The sequence below is a fragment of the Schistocerca nitens genome, chromosome 8 (assembly GCF_023898315.1).
Source record: "Schistocerca nitens isolate TAMUIC-IGC-003100 chromosome 8, iqSchNite1.1, whole genome shotgun sequence".
NCBI lineage: Eukaryota > Metazoa > Arthropoda > Insecta > Orthoptera > Acrididae > Schistocerca > Schistocerca nitens.
The window spans coordinates 362,138,923-362,159,017 of NC_064621.1; the positions used below are offsets into that span (position 1 = coordinate 362,138,923).

Here is a 20,095-nt window from a genome sequence, read left to right on the forward strand (position 1 = left end):
GGACTCTGAGCAGGCCAGTCCATTTTAGGAATGTTGATGTTCATAAAGCAGTGCTTCACAGATGATGCTTTATGACAGGGTGCGTTGTCATTTTGATATAAACAGTCATCTTTTCTGAACTATCCCTCTGCTGTGCATCATCTCTGTTTAGTTCGCCGTAACACCCCTCAGTTAGTCAGTCAATCATCTCCATTTTTTTCATGGCACAATGACTACTCCATTAAATTTCAGATGTGCGGCTGCATAAATCCAACTTCTTTTAATATTTTGCCAATTACCGTTCAGCCAGCTTCAGAGTGAGCCTAAAGACTTATGCTACAGACCTTGCTCCATGCTTTTAAACCCATGGACTGCGCCACTGTGTATGTCACCAATGATACACAAGAACCAGACACATTGATGGGCAGCAAAGAAGAATAAATATACATGAACTGAGTCTGAGTCTGTGTCAAGCCACAATGGGAAGTTGGCGTATCATTGTGAACTGCATTGTGGCAATGTCTTGGCAAGTTTCTTCCAAAGACTTGTCCCAGCTGAAACTGCTATCTTTATTAATTAAGTTCTTTGCCAAATGAATTTCAGATGCTTCTTTATCACTGAAGCCCAAAAAAATTAAACTGATACCAGAACGTTGACATTTTTGTACAGCATACATTGACCAATGTCAGTGCAGTGCTCTTCCGCAGGTGAATTATTGGGCTGTAAGAGCCGAGTTACCTATTGTGTTCCATATATCTTTCATGGACTGTGCGAGTCATCTTACCGCTGAATGAAAGTCCACACTTGCAGGGTATCTTACGAACCACAGCCTTCTGGATCATTCATTCATCTTTAACAGAACCCAAGATTGGTGCTGTCTTCACACAAACGGAGGAGAGCAAGGGATTTAAATCTTTCATTGTTTCCTCCTGCATTCATGATGCCTATCTTTGGTTTCCTTCATAGCACTTTATATATCTGCTATGGAGAATACCCTTTGGCTTCAGAAACACACTTTACATTTAGAAGCTCCTCCTACAGACTGCTCTAATCAGCAATGATGTATGCATTGTGAATCGAAGTTCTGAGAACTCTCATTGTCTGGGAAGCATGGTGGCAGCTATTTGCATGTAAATATAAATCTGTATACATCAGCTTTTGAAATGCTGCATGTTCATCATCTTTGGGACAAACTTTACATAGTACTCAATGCTGTAAAATGTGTCCATATCCTTCCACATTTAATGTTTCTTTACTCGCAATAAGAGGCCCAAGGCATTAACAGTGACGAACATCTCCATACTATAACACCAGCCCCTCCATACTTCACTGTTGACACTACACATGATGGCAGATAATTTGCTCCAGGATTGTACCAAAGCCAAACCCTTCCTTTGGATTCCCACAGTTTATAGTGATTCATCACTCCAAATCACTCATATTCAGTGGTGCTGCTTTACATTAGCTCAAGCATTACGCAGCATTGACTGCAGTAATGTTATGAGGAGCTGCTCAACCATTGCAGCCCATTATTTTTAACTCCCTATGCATGTTACTGTGCTAGCTAGACTGATGGTAGCATGTTGGAACCGAACAGTGGTTCATTTCACTGCTTTTGTGTGACTTTTTTTACAAACACCATCTGCAGTTGTTGATGGTCCCTGTCCATTAGTGCACGAGGTCTGCCTGACCTAGGTTTACTGTGGTTGTTGCTTCATATTTCCACTTCACAACAACATCATCAACAGTAAAATTGGGCAGCTTTAGAAGGTTGAAATGCCCCTGATGGATTTATTACTCTGGTGACACCCAGTGACCAGTTCACATTCAAAGTCACTGAGCTCTCCTAACCAGCCCATTCAGCTGTTATTGCTTCTGACCCGACTATAAATTCTCCTTGTCTTCTTTTATACTGATGAATCTGCCTCTGTGACACTGAGTGGGCAATTCTGCACTACATAACGGTGTCCAGATACATTTGATCAAGTAGTGTAGTTGTAAGAAATTATTTCTGTGGGTGGAAATGTACAAGAAGCTGAGTCACTTAAGCTACAAAGTGCCGGCCAAAGGCAATGGAGAATTGTTCACAAAGTGGAATGTGAGGAAATGGGTCTTGAATCATGTGGCAAATTCAGCAAACAGCATATGTCAACTTGTCTTTGAAATGCACACTTTGACAAACACAAAACAGAGATTATTGGAGGAACAGTAATTATGTCTCTACCGTAAACAATGTGTACAAGCTGTGAGGCAAACTGAATATGAACCAAGAGGTCAGTTCTGTCACTAGATTATCCAAGGCAGTATTGCAGGCTGGTCATCCTATAGGGTCTGGTGTTCATGGATAAATCGATCCTTGATGGTTTTTTTAACAGCTGCAATAACCATGTGATTTGTCACACTCATCTCATTCACTGGCAGTGATTCTTTGTGGCTTACAGAACCTTGTTTGTTGCCATCCCATTTGCATGGTGCAAATCACCTGGTGTTCATTTCAGAAGTGCTGTCACAGTTGCTGCAGACAGTGCCTATTGTTGTCATTAAGAGAATGTGGCTTCAAACACAATGGTACACATTGATATTAATATCTGTGTGCACACGAACAACAGATACCCTCATCACTGCATTGTAAGGGATGGTTCGGTCCCAAGGCTAGCTCATAAAGCCAACTATATTCTCGTGAATTTTTTGCTATTGGTTTACACAAAGTCATTTGTGAATGAAATGACATTAGAAACTGAAGAGGATAGGGTTGTAGGTTTCTAATTACCTCTCTCATTGTACAGAAAACTGTAGGTATATTGGAGAGAGTATGACAAACTTTATGTGCCATTGTAAAGTATGACATTGAGACTGGCAATCATCACAGAGAAATTGCTATGAGCTTTAGTTATTGCTATTATGTATAGATTGTTTACATCACTGAAAATTCAAAATATGGAGGTCTGATGATTAGTTATCTCCAAGTTCTCCCTTTAGAATCCTCTGCCATATGTATAATATTGATCTTATAGATTTGGAAACACCTGAAGAACAGCTACATGTAAACCAAAACTGATGAAAACGTGGAGATATCTGGAAGCCTGTGTTTCCAGAAAAAAACATAGTGCTACATTTATGCAAGGCAGGTTCGATCATATGATTAGAGACTTATTTTTAGGTAAGATTGTATGTAAGGTTTAGGAAGCAAAAACATAAGCTGTATTGAGAGATTTTAAAAGCATTTTTTCTTAAGTCTTTTGCAGGAATGAAGTCACTATAATGTTTTAGAATTGTACCAGGTTTTAAATGATGTAGTAGCTGAACACATTATTCGGAAATCTGTAGATAACTTATGAGAATTATGTAGCCCATTCGAGGCTTTATACATATAGACAATAAAGTTGTAACAGAGCTGTCTACCTGAGAAACCGTTTCTTCCATTTCTAGATCAGGGCAACAGCACTTTGTGTTTTCCTCAGACCTGTTTTTGGAAACCACTATGTCTAGTTAGTTCAGTTAATAGAAATACTGAAGCTGGGACTGCTTGACATTACTGCAAGGGGTGGATAACATGGAAACACCAAATACACAACACATTACCATGCCTGATATGATGTAGGAAATCTGTTGTCATTCAAAATAGCTTCATCACCTCGGAACGGTTAAATACAGGCCCTGCATGTTTCAAGGGAATCTTATATCATTCTTCCTGCAAAATTGTGGCAAACTGGTGATGGAAGTAGAGAGCGATTGCGCACTCTTCTTTTCAAGGTAAACTACAGAGGCTCAATAATATTGAGATCTGGTGACTGTGGTGGCCAGAGGAGATTCATCCTCGTGCTCACAAAACCAGTCCTGAACAATGTGAGCAGTGTGAACAGGAGTTCTGTCTTCTTGGAATACAGCATCACCATTGGGGAACAAACAATGTACCAGGGGATGGGTCACACAATCCTTGGGAAGAACGTGCCATTGCGGAGTAACCATGGGGCCCATGGAATACCTGGTATGACTGACCAAATCATCACAGAGCCCACTCCATGTTTCCCTTGTGGGACGCAAACTCAGCGAGAAGTTGAAAACAGTGTGAAACAAGCCTCATGTGACCAAATGACTTTCTTTCATTGCTCTAAAGTCCAGGCTTATGGCTTCGGCACTGTGTTTTCCTGTTACAGGCATTTGTGTAACTGATGAGAGGTTTTGGAATTCTAGCTTGCCCTGTAACTCCCTGCTTCTGGAGCTCTCTTCATATTGTTTTGACCCTGACATGGTTCGCAAATGTAGGATTCAGTTCTACAGTGACTTTTGCTACTTTATCCTCTTATTTTTTATTACAGTCCTCTTGAGTGTCCATCTGTCATGATCACTCAACATACATTTTCATTCCTGTATGACTCATCAGGTGGTGTTCTTTCACTTTCCCTGTATGCAGTATAAATATATGTGGTGCTTCTTGAAACACCAAACACTTTGGCTTCCTTCATTACCCGAGTACCCACCATACTAGCACCAGCAATTTGTCCACATCCAAAACCATTTCACTTTGACATAATACCCTCACAGCTACACAGAACTCCATTCTGACCCTGATTGACACTTGCAATATATTGGATGCTGTTTGTGGTCAAATACAACATCACAGCCTGCAGTGTTGCATACCATCTACAATTATGTTCAAGCATGCATTCCCCATGGTGTTTGCATATTTTTGTCCAACCCCTGTATAACTTCTTTCTTAGTATTGGCTCATGTTGTACATTAAAGATAATTATCCCATGAGAAATAGTAGACAGAACTGAAATGCAGCTAGATGAAAATAATAGGCTTTAGGTAAGAAAGTTATAAACTTGTCTAGAGTGGAAAATTTGTCGTAAGTAAGTAAAGGCTTTCCCATCTTGACTGACTATAGTACATAAAGTGCATGCAACTCCATTGAAGTTTGTTTGTAGACTAGAAGTAGAAAAAGCAGCCTGTCGTGCACCAGCCTAAATGAACTTGAAATCCTGCAAAAATTGAATTTTGTTTCATGCTGATTCATATGTGCCATGTGACATGTTATGACTTTATAATAAATGAGTAATTTTTTTACCTGTAAGGGAATGTATCTGCCTTGGGGAAAATGGTTTGCCACTTGATAGAAGTTTGTAAGGAATGTAGCATGATTTCATGACCCAGATGTTATGTGTCAACCACAGATTTAAAGGCCTGGGGTTCAGCTGTTGATTGGTACTAAGACTGTTGCACAACTCGCCATCATGTCTGTCTGTTTGAACACACTAATCTCTAAAACCGATAGATGAACTTTCATGGGGTTTTCATGGGTAACTTGGGTGTAGCTTGGGGCAACATATAGGCATTATTTTATCAAAATTGGAACACGGAAAAAATATATCTTAATTTGAAGTTTTGTTTAAAATCATGTGGTCAATGTAGTAGTTCAGATGTTTAGTCACCATGGCATAGTACACCAAAGAACCAGTTGATGGCACTGTTATGTTTTTTAACTCAGTGACATGTATTTTTAGAAGTTTATGTCGGTAACAGCATTAAGTGCCACAATATTACCTTTACGAATACAAACTAACAGTGAATTTATTTGGCTAGTATATATGGATTTACTAGTTTTTCTTTGTGTCTTAAAAAATTTACAACATTGCTTTGCTTCTTTCGATAGGTTTTGTTTGTATTCTTTGCTAGGAAAGGAAGTTTACTAAGTTTGCTTCATGATTTGGGTGCCTACCCATTACATTTTAATTTCAATTATGATTAAAAATGCCTAAAAAACATCAAGTCTTTCTGAATACACCAGAATGGGTAAAATACTGAGGCCTATGCAGTGTGAAGAATACAACAAAGATCATGAGGTGAGACTTGCTGTGGCCTGAGAATATCAGGCTTTAATTCGCTCTTTGGAAAGTCCTTCCAAAGTTAAAATGTGATGTGATCAAGAGTGTTATGCATTATCCTGCTCCTCAGAATCCTTCACTAACAGTGGCTTAAAGTTACTTCCCTCCAATCATATAAGCAGAAATGTTGATGGGAAATGGTGCAGTCCAATGAGTTTTTACACTATGAATCCCACTTATACCTAATGATTTACCTTTTTGCTTTAAACATCCTTTAAACAAAGCTCAAGGCCAGACACTGCAAGTATTGGGCATAGACCTTAGTGTCAGTTGCTTTTCACATGGCCAGGTCTATGTGGCTTTCTCCCATGTTACTGAAGCAAGCAAGCTCTTTGTTCATGTACCCTGTCACACTACTTCAAAATTTGTATACAAAGAAGCTTTATAAGTAAAAAATAAAATCCCTGGGTGTGAAATCTCAGGCACAGTTACAAATATGTACCTGAGCGACACCAGGTTTCTCTGATAGTTCCTAAAATTGTTCCATGTGTACGAGGAATGGTGTATTATGATTTAGTTTCCAGTAAAGCTCTGGGTCCTTCTCATAACTGGCTGGTTGAGTTTCAGTGGTCAAAAGGAGACAAGGGTATGTAATCTCCAAAAGGACAATCTGCTGCAGTGCACTGTGGCATTCAGCTCAACCTTCAGCTTGATTACAGCACTATTTTAGTAAGATGTTGATAGCTCTATCTTGCTGTCAGCTGAAATAATTGATTTTCACATTTGTTTTGATTAATCCAATAAAGTATTATCATGGATCATTGCAAAATACATCTACCTTGATTTGTTGTCTAATGCATTAGCTAAAGTATGTTCTCTGTGTCTTACAGTTGGGGTACGATTCTCATCCGCATGTGCGAACTCCAGGGCTTAGTGCAAATGGACTAGGTGGCATCCCTGGCGGAAAACCGTAAGTTAAAGTAGTTGCTACAAACTAAAATATAGATCATAATATCATAACACTGTTTGTGATTTCCCTGTTCTCTCTAACTTTTCCTCCTTTGTCTTGTCATAATCCTCCATTCTCATCATGTGCATAGGTTTTTTCTGCAATGGAAACCTAGCTGGTAATAGTACAATTACACCCGTATTAGGAACAGAATAGCAAAGTGATTGATAGTCGACCATAGAGTTCCATCAAAGGGGACGTTCTTAGTTTGCCATTACTTTAACAACTGCTATGCCCTGTGGTGGAAACAGCATTGGTGTTCACTACTGGATACATTCATATGCTACTGTTAACATGCAATAGTGAAGTTGCTTGTTGGTCATAAAAGACTTACCACTTTTCTGCCCATTCTTCAATGCTTCTTCAAAAATTTTGTTTCAGAAAATGAACATAATACTTAAAGAAATGAAGCACATTACATTGGTGCGTGAAGATGTGATTTGCTACTGACTGTTGTAACACACGTCAAATAGCAAATTGGTATGATATAGGAGGGTAGACCAGAAAGTGTGACGCAATTCATTCTTAGATTGGTTTTAGGTATGGTAGTTGATCTATGAAATTATATTTCAGTCACTTTCTTATTCTGATCAAGGTATAAGTGCAACTATCAAAGAGCCCAGTATGCAGATAGAGAATCATTTGAAAGATATATCAAACTTCTGAATTACTAGCCCTGTCTTCTTCCGTATATTGTTGGTCATGTTCTATTTTCATTTCTTTGCTGAATTGTACAATGTAGGATTATGAAATTTTCCATTTCAACCCAGTTACCTGATACTAGTCTCTTCAGTTGAACCTGATTTCTTTTTCTTCTTTTCTTCTCTCTCTTTATTATTTTATTTTATTTATATATTTATGACATCATTACTTTTGATCAGTACGAATGCATCATCTGCAAACCAAACTGTGAAGAACTGATATTTACGGGCAACTCATTACATACACTAGAAACAGAATGAACCCTAGAATGGAGTCTCGAGAGGCACCTTGTGGTATTGTGCTCTATTTGGGGTAATAGGTGGTTGAAGTGTAATGTGTCCTGATTAGTTATTTTGCATCTGATTCTTTGTTGTCCTGTGAAATAGCTTCAGAATAATGCTATTTGCTAACTGGTAAAAGTATTACTTGTTGACACTGTAATTTCCAGCACGTGTTGCAGTTTCAGGGTTGCTTGAAAACATTCTGTAAGTTTTTGTCTTTAGTCATTCTCTGGTACTGAGTGACAGTTTATTTGCTGTGATTAAAAATCTGTATACATAGGATATGTTCCTAATGCTTAATCTTGCTTGAAGATGCCAGCATTAACAGAGTTAATTGTTTCAAGCCTAAATACTCTACTTTGTGATTCATTTATTTTTAGTTTACTGTGTATATTATTTGCACGTTTTTATTTACAGTCTCACGTTGATAATTGCCTCCTTCTGAAGCTACTTTCCATTTGCTTTTGTGTTTCTTTTTAAGTTCTGCATTTACTGTGAGTGAGTTTTATAAACATTTAAATATTAAAGTAAAAAAAAATTCAGTATATAATTTGAATGACAATCTAAGAAAAAACAACAAAAATATATTCTAAAGAATAAGCAGTGAAATATCCTGAGTGACAGTATACTTTATAATTCCTGCTATGCTTTCTCATAATATATTGGCATGTAGAAGAAGGTGTAATTAGATGAATGACGAACACTAACTTCACTTAATGAAGGTTTATTCAGCACTTGCACATACAAGAGCACGGAGCAAACTGCCTCCGGCCAGAACACATACAATTTATATACAGTTACACAACATTCCAGTACAATGATTCTTGACATTTGTGGGTACTTCTAGAATGTACTCGAACCGAATATAGAAATTACAATTTTACAGTTCAGGTGAGTTTTGAACTCATGACCCTCCATGCAACAGTCTAGTATCAAACCACTACACTACGGTGACTGTACTAATCAGCTTCTTCTGCGACATTGCTCCCTCCTTAAGAAAACAGCATCTCAGTGTTATGTCCTCCTAGTCCGGGGACGAGTCATCGGTTCTGCATACTCCGTCTCCCGATGACATGTTAGCCCTGGCGGTGATCTTAGAACTTCCTTTGCCGCTATGCTCTTCATCACCTTTCTGCTTGTTTCCTGTCGTTAGAGCTTCGAATTTACCCTGGGTTGCGGGATCCTTTTAGGGCTTCATTCAAAGGATGTGGACCGTATCTCTGATCTTTCATCGTCTTGTGTCGGGGTCGAAATCTTCAACTTCATAAGTAACGTCAGACAACTGTCTTACAACCTTATAAGGTCCAAAATAGTGCCTGAGGAGCTTCTCAGAGAGACCAACCTTCCAAACAGAAGTGAAGATCCAGACAAGGTCACCAGGCTGGTAGACAACAGGACAGTAGCTCACGTCATACCTTCAACGATCGTTTTCTTGAGCCTGCAGCGTGTGGAGTCGACCTAACTGCTGAGCTTGCTGGCTAACACCTGGTCTATGTAGTCATCGTCCACGTCATCAGGATGTAACGGAAACACAGTGTCCATCGTCGTAGTCAACTCATGCCCATGCACCAGGAAAAATGGTGTAAATTCTTTGGTGTCTTGTTTGGCGGTGTTGTAGGCAAATGTCACGAAAGGTAGCACCTCATCCCAGTTGCTCTGCTCAACATTGATGAACATTGATAGCATGTCAGCCAAGGTCTTATTAAGGCATTCAGTTAGCCCGTTAGTTTGCGGATGGTAGGCAGTCATCGTGTGATGAGTAATGTTGCACCGACGGTTTATCTCTGTCACAAGATTCGATTGAAAAACTTTACCTCGATCTGTAATTAACGACCTTGGGGCACCGTGTTTCAATACAAGGTCTTCCGCGATGAATTTGGCTTCCTCGGATGCTTTGGCTGTTTTCATGGCTTTTGTAATGGCATAGTGTGTCAGATAATCAGTGCATCTATTGCCACTAGCAGACGTTGGAAATCATCCAAGGAGGTCAATCAAACACACTGGAAAGGGGTTTCAGCGGGTGGAATTGGTATTAGCCAGCCAGGTGGTTTCTGACGAACTGCCTTTCTCCTCTGGCACACTCAACAGTGCGACACATAGTGACGGACACTCCTAAATAAACCTGGCCAGAGAAATCTCTTGCAGATTCTATCGAATGTCTTAATAAATCCTAGATGTCCTGCATCAGGTGTGTCGTGGAATTTCTGTAGAACATCTAAGCGCATGTGTTTAGGAATCACTGGTAGCCACCTCCTTCCAAACAGATCAAAGTTTTTCTTGCAAAGTAATCCATTAACTACCTTAAATTTTCCTTTCACATCCTCTGACTGACTTAAGGCAAGCATAATTTGAGATATCTTGGTGTCCTTCTTCTGCTGAGCAGAGAGATCCTGGAGTCCAGCAAGACAGTCACTATCTTCGTCAGTGGTCTTGCACAGGGTTTCTTGAGAGACAGTTGGCATCGTGGTGTTTTCTTCCACTTTTGTACACTATGGTAATGTCACACTCTTGAAGACATAGTGCCCACCTGTCGAGTCATCCTGTTGGATCCTTAAGATCTGTCAACCAACAAAGAGAATGATGGTCTGTAACAACTGTGAATGAATGGCCTTCCATAGAGATGCTGTTGAAATTTTCACATGGCCCAGACCACAGCAAGACATTCTCTTTCTGTAGTTGAGTAGTTTCTCTTGGCTTTTGTAAGTGTCCTAGAAGCATAGGCTATAACCTTCTCTTTTCCATCCGAAATTTGCACCAGAACAGAACCAATCTCATACCCACTGGCATCTGTGTGTAGTTGTGTAGGTGCTTTCTCATTATACATACCAAGTACAGTGTCAGTCGTCAGAGCTTTTTGCAGCACATCGAAAGAATCTTGTTGAGCACCACCCCAGATAACTTTATCATCAGCTTTTAATAACTCTTGGAGTGGTCTGGCATACAAAAGTCTTTGATAAAATGACGGTAATAAGAACATAATCCGAGGAAGCTTCTCACATCACTAATACTTTTAGTAATAGGAAATTCCAGTATAGATCTTGCCTTTTCTGTGTCTGGCTGCACGCCTTTGTTGGAGACAAGGGGTCCAAGTGTTTTGATTTTTTTTGCTTCAAAGAGACACTTTCTTGGATTAAGTTTCAGTCCGCCTTGTTGGAGACACTTAAGAACGGCCTTCAGTCTTTTTATGTGTTCATCAAATGTCTCTGAGAACACTATAATGTCATCTAAATAACAAAGACACATCGTCCACTTCAGGTGACTTAGAATATTATCTATCATCCGTTCAAAAGTTGCTGGTGCATTACACAAACCAAACGGCATTACCTTAAACTCATACAGGCGCTCAGGGGTGATGAATGCAGTTTTCTCACCATCAGCCTCATCTACTTCGATTTGCCAGTGTCCCGAGTACATGCCCATGGTTGAGAAAATCTTAGCCCCTTCAGACAATCTAGTGTATCATCAATTCGTGGAAGGGGGTAAACGTCCTTTTTGGTTATCTTATTAAGATTTCTGTAATCAACACAAAAGCGCCAACTGCTATCCTTCTTCCTGACAAGAACCACTGGTGATGACCATGGGCTCTGTACCTCATCGCGAATTATTTGACATTCCGTTGCTGACATACGGTATGCTCTCTGGCTTATTGGTTGGTGGTCTCCAGTGCTAATGCAGTGTGTCACCGCCGATTTGTCTAATTTGCTCTTCACCTATGGATTGAAGCATTCAGAGAACTCTTGAAGAATGGCAAGTAGTTTCTTTTATTGTTCCTTTGTGAGATCTGGTGATAGTCGAGCTATAAGATCTTGTCTCGTAGTGGTTGCGCCATTTTCGCCCACAGACTCGGCATGGGAGGTTTCTATGATGCTCAGCTGTTCGCCAATTAAAGGCTCAGTGACTCCTACGCACATGCGTCTGGGAAGGATCTGCAGTTCTCAGTGACAGTTAACTATCCACAATTCACCGAATCCATTTTTAAACAAGACGACAGAGGCTGGGATGATCAAGTTATTCTTCAGTGGTATGCTTCTCGTACATTCCACTACAAGATTCATGGGTTGACACATGACATGACACATGACAGCTACCTTTCTAGTGCTGACTGCAGGAATGATCACTTCATCCAGCACACATAGTCTCCACCCACATGGATGCACATCTTCCTGTCCACAGTATCTCATCTTGTCTAGTATAATCTTCGAGCGACCACAATCTATAATTGCCTGAGAAGCTTTCAAAAAGTCCCATCTGAGAATGACATCATGATTACACTCTTGTAAGACAATGAATTCTAAGGGCTGTGTACGGCCACTTATACCCACACGAATGGTACATCTTCCTGTAGGTTTTACATATTTCCCATTATCCACCTTCAGCAGAGATGTTGTGTTGTTGATGAATACGGTTTTGTGCAATGGTGACGGTACTTCTCCAAAATGACTGAATATGATGCTCCTGAGTCCACAAGAGCTGGGACTGGTCGACCATCCATGAGGATATCGACGTAGTTTCTTATCATTTTTGTAGTGATTGACGGTGGAGAATTTTCCTCTTTGGCAGCCTCACCTCCAAGGAAGGTCGCACCATTTAGTTTTCCAGGTTGCGGCAGGTAGGTGATTGGCAGGGGCTTCTAAACGGCGATGGAGACCTTGATCGGCGTGTTGGGGAGCATCCTCTCCAGCAGCTAGCTTGTGGTGATGGTGACCTACGTCGTCCTGCACCCACATCTTCTTGTTCATCTTCGTCATCCCGGAGTTGGCGTCAGCTAAGATTGGTCTGCTGTCTTCTGGCGCGGGCGTCATCAAATATCCACTGCCTTTCTAGACACTAGTGCACTACATGTTGTGATTGTCCACAGTGGAAACATACTGGTTGGTTATCCTGGGTCCTCCAGATGTCAATCTTCCTTGGTGCCCAAACAGGTTCCTCATGCGGCATTGTAGGAACATAACTTCACCTGGGTCTTGACTTTTTCACTGTTTTAAAGGGAAATGAAGGACGAGAGATTTGGTTCAATATCTGTTCCACTTCCTCCCTTATGACCTCTTGAAGCAGCTCAGTTTTTTGCTCGCCTTGCAATCCAAGTGCCTTCTGAACTTCCTCTCTCACTATCTGAAAAAGAACACTTGTGAAATCAATTTGTTCCTCCATCACAGACATTGATACGATGTTTGGAAGCCATTCAAAATTCTTTTGTGTAATTCTTTTTTGATGCATTGTCTCGATATACTGGCACCATTTTATGAAGACGTCTGCTGTCAAAACTTCCTTCAGCAGTAGGTAGCCCAGCTGGTCAATAATGACAGGCTGGCATTGGGAGGTTTGGATACAGTTGTCTGGGGCTGACCATGCAGAAGTTGTAGCATTTCTATGTCACATGGCAACTTCTTGAACAGGGGGCAGTGTCCTGGGTCCTAAGTGTTGTCATGCAAAATTAGGTCGGTGCAGAAGCAGGCATACGGCAGAGGGGTGCTGCTTAGGCAGGTCGCTAACTGCTGCTGCTAATATCCTGGTTATGAAACTGGGCTGTGATCTTGGTCCATGATGTTACAACACTGTACTAGCTTTTGGAATTATTAGTTCCTCCCTTGGGGAGGAGAGAGAGATAGTTTTAGGAAGATTAAAAAGGAAGGAATGACTTGCACTTATTTTGTAAACATCCCCAACCTATCCCCCTATCTTCCTTATGAAAGGAACTAACAACTATGGTGGTATTCTTTATTTTTTTGTGTCTCAGCAGCACTAAATATTTTGCTTCCTGAAAATAAGTATTGGCCAGCAGTTTTGCCTAAAAATTTTATGAACTTGAATTCATTCCTTTAATCACACTTTTACTGTTTAGCTTAATTTACATAAGTTGGCAAGAAATTACAGCACAAAGGATTCAGAAAGCAAATAATATTCTTTTGTTTCAGGGCTTACTCCTTCCATATGAATGGTGAAGGACAGTTGCAGCCTGTACCATTTCCCACAGATGCACTGATTGGTCCAGGGATTCCAAGGCATGCAAGGCAAATTAATACATTGGCACATGGTGAGGTGGTCTGTGCTGTTACTATAAGCAATCCAACTAAGTATGTGTACACAGGTGGAAAAGGCTGTGTTAAAGTTTGGGATATCAGTCAACCTGGTTCCAAAAGCCCTGTGTCCCAGCTTGATTGTCTTGTGAGTATGGTATTTGTAAAGTTGTGGGTATGGTTTTTGTGGACATGGAGTTGTTATACTGTTGTAATTATCATCTTGAAAAAATAAAGAATTTTTTGTTTGTTTGCATGTACATGTGGCAGTCCTGATTCACAGTGAAGCCCCCACACCATAGTACCATACCTTGCCAGTAGCGGTGCTACAACAAAATGGGTTTCTCCTAGCAGCATGGTATGGTGCTGTATCTGACACAACTGCAGAAATGTACTTGCAAACAAACAAACAATTAATTGAAATTTCCTGGCAGATTAAAATTGTGTGGCAAACTGAGAGTCTACTATAGAACTGGAGAGAAAACTTGATTATGTCACTTTATTTTTTTGAGGTGATACCGTATTTACTTGAATCTAAGCCGCACTCGAATCTAAGCCGCACCTGAAAAATGGGACTTGAAATCAAGGAAAAAATATTTTCCCGAATCTAAGCCGCACCTGAAATTTGAGACTCGAAATTCAAGGGGAGAGAAAAATTATAGGCCGCATCTCCAAATCGAAACAAAGTTGGTCCATTGTAATATGAGACACAATTTAGGTCGAATGAATGACGATACAGCTACAGTAGTTTGGTTCGAGTCGTAAGTTAGCCGTTAAGCTTTACCAGGTAGCCATTGCTATGCGTCAGGCGCTCCGTCCGTATTTATACGGGTACCCTTCCTTTTTCACGTGCTTCGTCTGGTTTGAATCGATTGCTTATTTTGCTTTGATCTGATAAGTGCCGTTTTCTTTGTTATAGGTGTTTACGTCACTCTAAGCTGAAAATGCATTACTGTACTGTGTCATGCATTGTTTGTCGCATTTTGATAGTGCGTGTTTACGGCCTGTCGCCGCTCGCGGCATGGCTTGCTTTTGTGCGCTCTACCGCCGCTTTTTTTTTTTTTTTTAAAAAAAAAGAGGAATTCTCTCATTAGCGAAACAATGGCAAGAAACTGCTATTTGTTGTTACTTACACTGCTGCTTTCTTTGATAATGATCAACAAGAACCAAATAATAGACTGCGTATGATAGAAGATGTTCTGAACGAGAGTTTAGCGAAAATTTTTCTCCGTTTGAAAATCTTTACAGGCGCCTCTTTAGTACATTACATTCTACACAGAAATTAGAGTCATCTTAGATTTAAAAATCTAGTCAATTGCCGTGCTTCATTTCTGACTGTATCACTATTAAGCATAAGAATAATACGAATATAAACATGACATGATATGTATATTCTTCCGCGTTTGCTGTTGTCTCACTCTAGTTTCGTAGTTTATTAGGCAGACCGGATTTAAATGAGATAGCAGCAAAAATGAAACAATACATGGCAAAATGTTTATTTGCGTATTATTCTTATGGTGACGAGAATACTGCATGTGATTCACAATTTATAAAAGTTTCTATTATAGCAACCATTTCTTCTCACAGATAGGAAAAAATTCAGAACGAGTTGGCCATATTGACAAACATCCCAAACAGTCTTTCCAGTCGGATTTTCGTAGTACATTGAAATGCTGCTACGTTCGAAGATGAACCATGCGGAATTTGTATTTACTTCGTTGGATAATGTATGAAAATGCAGTGGTCGAAACTCGGGGCGGAGACAATAGCTCGTCTTCCACCTATTTTTTTAAATTTATTTACTGACGCAGAGGTTTTGGCGCCAGTATTTATCTTTGTGCCTACATAGCATGCCTGTGTAGCGCTACATGTATTCGACGGCAGAAGTAAATTCGACGGCAGAAGTAAGTTGTGGCGGCACCCACCAACTTTTTTCCGAATTTTCGCTGGTTTTGCACTCGATTCTAAGCCGCAGGTGGTTTTTTGGATTACAAAAACCGGAAAAAAAGTGCGGCTTAGATTCGAGTAAATACGGTAATTAAAGCTAAAACTACCACACAGAGCTCATATTTTAATTTTGTCAATAATTAATGACTGATGTGCATGACACAAATGTTTGACACAACTGCAAGGATTCTTATAAAGCTGAATTCACATTATTTTAGTTGGGAGTGTCTAAAACAAATATTTTCTTTGTGGTATTGTGTCTGCAACTAAAGAGAGCAATGTTGTTATATATTTAAAAAATTCTGAAATGTGTGGTACAAAAGGCATCTACCAAAAACTCAGCCCCCCCCCCCCTTTTTTTAGGATGAACATGATATTATCTTACCTTAATTTAGATTTATGTTGACCATGACTTTGCACCAAAATATAGAACTATGTCCTGGAATTCAGGAAAGGATGTAAAGTTTCTCCAGTTATTCTTGTTGCATGTTGTACCGTTTGTACATGGCACCAGAAAACTGACTCTTGTTAGCCAAAAATACCATGACACATTATATTCATCTTGGTTATGACATCTTGTTTACTGGTATAAGTCTGTATTTAATCATACAACGAAGGCTTCCACAGCTGGTTGTCTTTGTCACTTGTGACTCTTCCAGATTGTATGGTTGTGGGCCATGAAAGTTTTTTGTTCTTGACATTTTGTCCAGAGCTGCGTTTGCCATCTTCAGAGGTGCTACTGATTCTACTGAGTCTTGCCAACTGATGGAAGGCACATCGAGAGTGATTATATTCTTTTATCATTATATTCTTTTCTCCTGTACAACAGATTCAATGATTTGTACACTGCATGTAATGAGAATATCATGTTGGTAGATCACCAGAGATAATCCTTGTCAAAGATAAAACTTGTCTATTGAACTCTCATCTCTCAAAGATAAAGTTTATCTGTTGATTCTGCAGTCCTACTGTCCATATATCAATAAATTTTGTGGCATTTTATTTTCTGTTAATGTTGTACCAAAGCTCATATATTTTGTTATATTGTGTTTTTAGCAGTTTTTAGTAACTACTGTTTCAATGAAACTGTTCTGGCTTTGTTGTTACCACAATTTCTAATTATTGCCAGTCCAAATTCAAAAAAATCCAGTGAAGTATAGCAGACATGATCATTTCACGTACAAGTTTTTATCACTTACATTTTACTTTTTATGTATTAATGTATTACAAATAAAGTATTTAATGTAACTGGGTAGATAAACAATCTACTCATCAAGCAGTGGCAAGAGAAAACTCATATAAAAGTTATGGGCATGTGCAAGACTTTGGAGCCAGTGGCTCCTTCTTCTGGCAGAAAGATTGAAGGGGAAGGAAGAGAGATGGAAAAAAAAGTACTGGCAATGCTTAGCAAGTGGAGAGAATTACTGAAAAGTCAGCCAGAATTCCAGGTCAGGGGAAACATACTGGTTGGGATGAGAAGGAAAGGCTGAATCAGTCTTTCCTTCTCAGCCTGTCCATCAAATCTCCTTGACCCGGAGTTCTGGGCAACTTTTCTGTAACTCTTCCCACCTAGTAAACCTTGTCAGGCTCTTTCCTTCTTTCTACCTTTTCCTGCAACCCTTCTGCCAGAAGCAGGAGCTGCTGGCACTGAAAGCTTGCACATTTCCCTATCTTTTACACATGTTTACTCCTGCTTCTGCTTGGTGAGTAATTTTTTATCCATCCAATTACATTATATTTTCAAAAATTGATTATTTCCCTTGAAAATAAATATCTAGATACAAGGGGCATTTGAAAATTCCATGCAAAAATAAAAACTACTTACGTGTTTGGGATAAACCTTTTCATTTTTCGACATAGTCTCCTTTTAGATTTACACATTTCGTCCAACGCTGTTCTAATTTGTTGATCACTTCCGAATAATAGGAATTGTTCAAGTCTGCAAAATAGCTATTAGTTGCTGCAATCACCTCCTCGTTTGAATAAAATCTTTGTCCCGCCAGTCATTTCTTCGAATTGGGGAACAAATAGTAGTCCGAGGGTGCCAAGTCTGGAGAATAGGGGGGATGTGAAACGAGTTGGAATCCTATTTCCAATAATTTTGCGACCACAACTGTTGAGGTGTGTGCTGGTGCATTGTCATGATGGAAAAGGACTTTTTTGCGGTCCATTCGCCAGCATTTTTCTTGCAGCTTGGTTTTCAAACGGTCCAATAATGATGAATAATATGCACCTGTAATAGTTTTATTCTTTTCCAGATAGTCGATGAGGATTATCCCTTGCGAATCCCAAAAGACAGTCGCCATAACCTTTCCAGCCAAAGGAATGGTCTTTGCCTTTTTTGGTGCAGATTCTCCCTTGGTAATCCATTGTTTAGATTGTTGTTTGGTCTCAGGAGTATAGTAATGTATCCATGTTTCATCCACAGTGACAAAAACAATGCTTAAAGTCCTCCGGATTCTTCCTAAACAGATGCAAACCATCCTTGCAACACCTCACATGATTCCGTTTTTGGTCAAGCTTGAGCAATCGTGGAACCCATCTTGCGGATAGCTTTCTTATGTCCAAATGTTTATGCAAAATATTATATACCCATTCATTTGAGATGCCCACAGCACTAGCAATCTCACGCACCGTAACTCTTCTGTCATCCATCATCATGACATGGATTTTATCAATGATTTCTGGAGTCGTAACCTCCACAGGGCATCCAGAATGTTCAGCAACACTTGTGCCCATATGGCCACTCTGAAAATTTTGAAACCACTTATAAACTGTTCTAATCAAAGGTGCAGAGTCACTGTAATGTTTATCAAGCTTCTCTTTAGTCTCCTGAGGCATTTTGCCTTTCATAAAGTAATGTTTAATCACCACACGAAATTCTTTTTCATCCATTTTTTGACAATCACTAGACTTCCGTGATTCTCAAAAATGCCAAACACAAATAAATAGACCAATATGGCTGAAACTTGGTTTCTGTTCTTTCGAAAGATGCTACTAACTAAACATGACCTCGATACGAACCGGTGGTGCCATCTCTCGGACTTTGCATGGACTTTTCAAACCCTCCTCGTACCTATATCCTGAATGGACACAATAACACATAAAATAATAGGTTCTAGTTAGTTAGAGAAAAATACCTTTAATATTAGTCTCTCTCTCTCTCTCTGTATAAATTACTACGCTTTGTCTTTCAGTCACTTATTACAACATTATGATTATTAAAGTATTTTTTTTCCTTGCAACTGTTGTAGGAAAAGAAGTATGTTACAAGTGTACATTCTGACTGTAACTATATTTTCCCCTTATTTCTGTTTCAAACAGCAAAGAGACAATTACATCAGATCAGTTAAATTGCTGCCTGATGGAAGAACTTTAATTGTTGGCGGGGAGGCAAGTAATTTAAGCATATGGGATCTGGCCTCACCAACACCACGTATTAAGGCTGAACTAACTTCAAATGCACCAGCATGTTATGCTCTTGCAATTAGTCCAGACTCGAAGGTCAGTGAATTTCAAGTAATGTCGTGCATAATTGTAATATAAGCTCAGTATTTTATTTTTGTTGAAATTATGAAAAGAAAAGAAAAATATTTAATTCAACGAGTACTCAGATGTCGTGACTTATTCTTTTTCCTAAAATTTTTCTGCTCATGCAGGTTGTTCAGATGTAATGACTAGAATGTGGATTTTTATGTGGTAAAATATAATATTGCATTACAGTAAATGGCGAAGACCATGTTTAGGCTGTCAGTCATAAAATAGTGATGATGGTCCTGGAACAAGACTTTTTCACATTACAGGGTGTAGTCGATGGTATATGTTGGCAGTCTTGCACATTTAAATATAGTCAGTTGTTTAATTGTGAGTCCATGAGAAATGATGCAGAAGTGTCACCATTCAAAGCAGCAGGAATATTCCACGTATCTTTGCAACTGTGGTTTGCTGCAAATTGAGAAGTGCTTTTTTGTGCAGTTGTATCTGACCTTACTTCAGCCTACCTTCCCAAGTGCTGCAAAGGCATGATCAGTCTTAACAACTGCATCAGTCAAAAGCAAGTAGGAAGTTTCTAAAAAAGTTTTGATTACCTTCGTTGTTAATGTAAAATTTGATTGTATGTAAACCAGTTATGATCTCAAATTTCTGTTAGAATGCAAATCCCACAAAATGGCAATTGAAGAATCAACCTCTGTATTTTAACTGCTGCTTAATTAGCAGTTTTAAACTGTATGCATAATACTTAGCTGTACTTCACCATGTACTGAAGCCTATGATGATATGATAAGGGGATAGGGTAACTTCCTGAGCCATGTTGTGAAAGAGTTTAACTTT

The 20,095-nt window shown here is 39.4% G+C and overlaps 1 protein-coding gene across 1 annotated transcript in view; it reads left to right on the forward strand.

The window, feature by feature from the left end:
* Nucleotides 1-20,095, forward strand: part of LOC126198607 (protein groucho) — a 755,742-nt gene that overhangs the window by 693,820 nt on the left and 41,827 nt on the right. Inside the window, exons 13-15 of the mRNA XM_049935059.1 lie at nt 6,698-6,777; nt 13,715-13,964; nt 19,088-19,267. Of these exons, the coding sequence (XP_049791016.1) occupies nt 6,698-6,777; nt 13,715-13,964; nt 19,088-19,267 (510 nt within the window). The remainder of the gene's footprint in view (nt 1-6,697; nt 6,778-13,714; nt 13,965-19,087; nt 19,268-20,095) is intronic.